At 33.9% G+C, this 5,679-nt stretch overlaps 1 protein-coding gene across 1 annotated transcript in view; it reads right to left on the bottom strand.

Annotated features, from left to right (window-relative positions):
- Positions 1 to 5,679, bottom strand: part of Cbr-klp-11 — a gene marked incomplete at both ends in the record, with an annotated part of 30,394 nt that overhangs the window by 15,098 nt on the left and 9,617 nt on the right. The window contains 3 exons of the mRNA XM_045236209.1: positions 50 to 770; positions 4,836 to 4,906; positions 4,952 to 5,044. Of these exons, the coding sequence (XP_045091193.1) occupies positions 50 to 770; positions 4,836 to 4,906; positions 4,952 to 5,044 (885 nt within the window). The remainder of the gene's footprint in view (positions 1 to 49; positions 771 to 4,835; positions 4,907 to 4,951; positions 5,045 to 5,679) is intronic.

Here is a 5,679-nt window from a genome sequence, read left to right as displayed (position 1 = left end):
GCTGCTCTCGAGTTCGTGATTCCAATTTTCCATCTTCTTCGGACCCAACAATCAGCCTAGATTGAATATTCGCAATCCGTTCAGCCACTCTCTTCTGCTCAATTCTCTCCTTCTCCAGAAGCTCATGTTTCTCCTGAATCTCCCTTATCAGCCTATCTTTCTCCTGTTTTATCAGTGAATCATCCTTTTGAATAGCCTCCAAGTCATCCTCCAATTTCGCTCGTTCCGAAGCATAGTAGCTCTCTCCACCTCTACTTTTCAACTTCCTCCTGCTCAGCTGCTCCTTAAGCATCTCAATTTCCTCTTGGAACTCTCTCAACAGTGCATCCTTGGGATCTTCATTAATCTTGGGCTGATTCTTGATATTCTTAGCCCGATTTGCATATCTCAAAGTCCCCAATGTCTCCTCGAAGTTATACGATGCTGGACCGATACAAGCTACCATAACGGTTTTTGAATTGCCGCCTAGACTGTCCTGGAGCAGCCGAGTCAGTTTTGAGTCCCGATATGGGATATGGGCACTTTTAGCGTCTACTAGAGCACTGATAACGTTTCCAAGGGCTGATAAGGAGAGATTGATTTTCGTGGCTTCCTTGAATCGTTCGCCAGTTGCTCCTGTCTTGGACTGCCTCTCTGAACCGGCCAAATCCACTAAGTTTAGGCGGCCCACTGTGATATGGGATTCGCCATCGGCTCCGATTCTCGAGCATTCAACGGTGATGATGAAGATGGCGTGAGAGCGAGATGAGTGCTCGTTCATGTTGGTGCGGCTGCAAAATTTTACAAAATAAAAACTTTTTTTGAGAAATATGAAACAGCAATGTTTTTTTCTTATTTTCCAATAAAAAAAACCATTAAAATTTCCTACAAACCGCACTGGAAACCAAGATTCTAGGACTGTTTTGAGTCGAGTTACGGTCATTTGAAGTGTAGGGGTGAGATACGCAGTGTGTCTCGTTTCTCTGCGTCTCTAACCCAAAAAACTTTGATAGAATAAAATTGTTGTTTCAAAATTACAGCGAACAATTTTGAAAATTGTTAATTTCAATGGGATTGTTTTAATCCATTTTTGTGAAAAAAAACACATACAATTCACATAATTATTCCGACAGAATGCTCCAAAAATCAAGATTCTAGGAGTGTTTTGAGCCAAGTTATAGTCTTTTGAAATTTCCCGTTTTCAAAATTATTCCAAAAATTAGAAAAGTTTATCTCAATGTTAGCGTTCTGGGTGTTTGTTGTTGCAAAACCTAAAAGATCGTTTTTCTCCCACACTGCTCCAAAAATCAAGATTTTATGCTCATTCTGAGCCAAGATAAACCTGTTGAAAAGTTATGAGAGACGCAGAGAAACGAGATGTCTCTCACCCCAAAAAAATTTTTGATTAGCTCGAATAACTCGGTTCGAAATTGTACTTGAATCTTGATATTAGGTGCGTTTTGTAGGTAAAATTATTGAAATCAAAACAAGCACTATGTATAGATCTATTATTGATATCAACACTATTTTCAAATTTTCGTACTAATTTTGAAACAGCAAATTTAAATAAATATTGGAACTAATAAATCACTCGAAATTCCCAACAAAACGGTACATTCAAAATTTGAAACATCAAGTTTCAATTATCACTGTTTCACTATTTAAACGAAATGCATTTTGTCCTGTTTTTCTTCTTTCATTTTCTTATGAATTATCGTCTCAAAATTTCTTCATCCAACAAGCTTTCAGAAGCTTTTTCGAATATTGAAATTTCATACTTCCTTACAAAACGCACTAAAAATCAGGGTTGCAATCTGACGGGCTGGCCGGCGGGCCGGCCCGGCCCGAGGGAAAAAAACCAGGGTCCGGCCCTGCCCGGCCGGCCGGCAATTAATTAATATTTGAACGCGCGCCATTTTTATTATCTCTCCGAGTACTACGATCCTTCAACGAACGAATCGGTTGAGGAGTATTGGAAAAGAAAAAGATTCGAATACCCCGGACTGTACTCAGCAGCACTTTTCGTTTTTTCGATTGTTCCCAGTGAAGCCATGTGTGAGACTACGTTCAGCACTGCGTCGTTTTTGTTAGATAAAACAAGAACAAGATTACTGTACAAGCGTGTGGAGATGGTCGTTCTGGGTTCGCAAATAGCCACGAAATTTCCACACTGGCTCGACTGATTCTCTCACTAATTGTAGTGATTTTTCTAGTTAATTTTATGTTACTTTTCTACCTTTTTTGTTGGATTGGTTGATATGAGCTTTAATTTTCTCCCCCGGTTTCCATTTCTTTGTTTCCCCTTGTTCATTTATACGGTTTTTACATTGTTATGCTACTTGTTAAGAAATAAATTCAAATAATTCTTCAATAATTTCTGTTTTTTCTTAAATTCGAACGGGCCGAACCGGCCGAACCGGCCGGGCCGGGCCGGAGAAAAAATAATCTCGGCCCGGCCCGGCCTGGTCGGTCGGTTGCAACCCTGCTAAAAATCAAGCTTTTATGATCATTTTGAGTCGAGTTATAGTCATTGAACGTTTTAGGGCGAAAGACGTAATATTTCATAAAAACTTCTGTTTAAAAATTACTACAAAAAAATTTGAAAAGATCATTCTCTCAGTTTAGAGTTTCGCTTCGTTTTGTGGATTAAGTTTGATTATGCGATTTACTTTGATTTTTTACACAAAATGCACTAAAAATCAAGATTCTAGGACGATTTTGAGCCGAGTTATGGTCATTTGAAGCTTTTTGAGGTTAGAGACACAGAGAAATGAGACACACTGCGTCTCTCGCCCTAAAACTTTAAATGGCCATAACTCGGCTCAAAATGGTCGTAAAAGCTTGGTTTTTAGTGCGTTTTGTTGGAAAAACTATGCGCAATTGTATGAAACATTTTTTCACAGAAAATACATTCATTGAGACAATCAATATTTTTCAATTTTTTGGGATTATTTTGAAACAGCAATTTTTAGGAAATTTTTTAAATAAAAAACACTACAAATTTCCAAGAAAAAACTCTGAAAATTACTTTCAACGACCGATTTACAACTGAGTTATGGCTATTCAAAGTTTTCGGGGGTCAGAGACGCAGAGAAACGAGACACGCTGCGTCTCTAACCCTAAAAATCAAACTCACCGTAACTTGGCTCAAAATGGTTTTAGAATTTTTGATTTTAAGTGAATTCTCTTGAAAATTACTGTTTCAAAATTACTCCAAAATTTTAGAAATCATTATTTATTTCAATTTGATTGAATCGTGTGGTTGTTGTCAAAAATTATACAATTTCACATAAATTTTGCTTTCGGGTCGTCCTAGTATTAAAACTTCAAATAGCCATAACTCGGTTCGAAATGATCGTAAAATCATAATTTTTAATGCGTTTTGTGGAAAAAAAATGTACAAATTTTAAGAATTCAAGCAACTTGTAAAATGAAAATTGTTGAAAAACGCATTGCTGTTTCAAAATTTGAATTTTTGGCCATCGAGCTCTATAAATTGATGTTGCGTTTTCCATTTTTCTAGAAAGCGAAACTTTTGAAATGAGAATTTTCCAGAATTTTCAGATTTTCAGAGATTTTTAATTTGGAAGTCATCAACTGAAAAATTTCCTCTCATCCTCTCAATCGGTCCAAGAATGAAGATTCTGCGATGATTTTGAGCAGAGTTACGATCACTTAAAGAGTTAGAGACGCAGAGAAACGAGACACACTGCGTCTCTAACCTCACAGCTTCACAAGACCGTAACTCGGCTCAAAATAGAGATAGAAACTTTATTTTTTATAAAATTTCAACAATTAAAAATTCTGGGCTTGGTTTTTCTCATGAAAACCATTCTATCCATTTTTGAAACAGTAACTTTTTAGTGCGTCCAAACTTAGTTGTATCCGGTTTTATTCAATATTTTGAATTCCTTAATTCAGAATTGGTCTAAAACAAAAAAAATAGACAAATTTACTTACAAAACGCTCCAAAAATCAACTTTCTAGCTCCATTTTGAGCCGAGTTATAGCCTTTTGAAGTTTTTTGGGGCTAGAGACGCAGAGAAACTAGACACACTGCGTCTCTAACCCGAAAACTTCAAATTGCCGTAACTCGGTTCAAAATGGTCCTAGAATCTTGATTTTAAGTGCGTTTTGTAGAACAAATGTATGAATTTTAAGAGTTCAAGCAACTTGTAAAATGAAAATTGTTGAAAAAAAACATTTTTCAACAAACAAGGTTTAGGTTGGCCTTTAAATAAGGTAGTAGAAAAACAGGACCAAACTAAATTTTTTTTCCAAATCGTGAAACAGTGAAACTTGTGAAAAAAAAATTGCTGCTTCAAAAATTTTATTTTTTTTGTCTCAATAAGTCGATTTCTTCGTTCAAACTATCAATTTTTTCCAAAAAGCGAGACTTGGGAAATGGAAAAATTTCAGAATTTTCAGGTTTTCAGAAATTTCCAATTTGGAAGTCATGGAATGAACAATAAATTGCCTCTTATTCTGTCCAAAAATGAAGATACTACGATGATTTTGAGCCGAGTTATAGCCGTTCAAAGTTGGGAGATGAAAGACGCAGAGAAACAAGAGCCCTCTCGTTTCTCTGCGTCTCTAACCCCAAAACTTTGAATGATCATAACTAGGCTCAAAAGCATCATATACTTTTGATTTTTGGTGCATTTTGTAGGAAAATTTTTTGTAATTTTTTGAAATTTCAAAATTCAGAAGTATCCAATTTTCGCTGTAGAAACCGGCAAAAAAGAAAAAACTGAAATTCTCCGATTTCAAAAAAGAAAGTTTCAAATTTGAAACAGAGAACTTTCGGAAGTTCAAGTTTTTGAAAAAATCTAAATTCTAGGATTACTGTAACTCACCCCACAGAACGATGAGCGTTTCCACGAACCATAACCTCTTGAATTTCAGCAACGGATCTTGTTAACTTTGACTGAAATTCTTAGAAACTTAAAAAAGTTCGGATTACTGTACTTACCGTCAAATCTTTGACATACACTCCACCATCCGGACGCTCTTTGATTTCCAGCTTTTTAGAGGATTCAGCTTCTAGAAGATCTCGAAGTTCTTCCTGAAAAATTTGGAAAGTTTGAAAATTCTAAAATTTTAAAATTCTAAAATTCTAAAATTCTAAAATTCTAAAACTCTAAAATTCTAAAATTCTAAAATTCTAAAATTCTAAAATTCCAGAAAATTCTAAAATTCTAAAATTCTAAAATTCTAAAATTCTAAAATTCTAAAATTCCAGAAAATTCTAAAATTCTAAAATTCTAAAATTCTAAAATTCTAAAATTCTGAAATTCTAAAATTCTAAAATTCTAAAATTCTAAAATTCTAAAATTCTAAAATTCCAGAAAATTCTAAAATTCCAGAAAATTCCAGAAAATTCTAAAATTCTAAAATTCTAAAATTCCAGAAAATTCTAAAATTCTAAAATTCTAAAATTCTAAAATTCTAAAATTCTAAAATTCTAAAATTCCAGAAAATTCTAAAATTCTAAAATTCTAAAATTCTAAAATTCTGAAATTCTAAAATTCTAAAATTCTAAAATTCTAAAATTCTAAAATTCTAAAATTCCAGAAAATTCTAAAATTCCAGAAAATTCCAGAAAATTCTAAAATTCTAAAATTCTAAAATTCTAAAATTCTAAAATTCTAAAATTCCAAAAAATTCTAAAATTCTAAAATTCTAAAATTCTAAGAATTC

Source organism: Caenorhabditis briggsae (genome assembly GCF_000004555.2).
Source record: "Caenorhabditis briggsae complete genome, chrIV, whole genome shotgun sequence".
Taxonomy (NCBI): domain Eukaryota; kingdom Metazoa; phylum Nematoda; class Chromadorea; order Rhabditida; family Rhabditidae; genus Caenorhabditis; species Caenorhabditis briggsae.
This window is presented reverse-complemented; position numbering and strand designations above follow the sequence as displayed.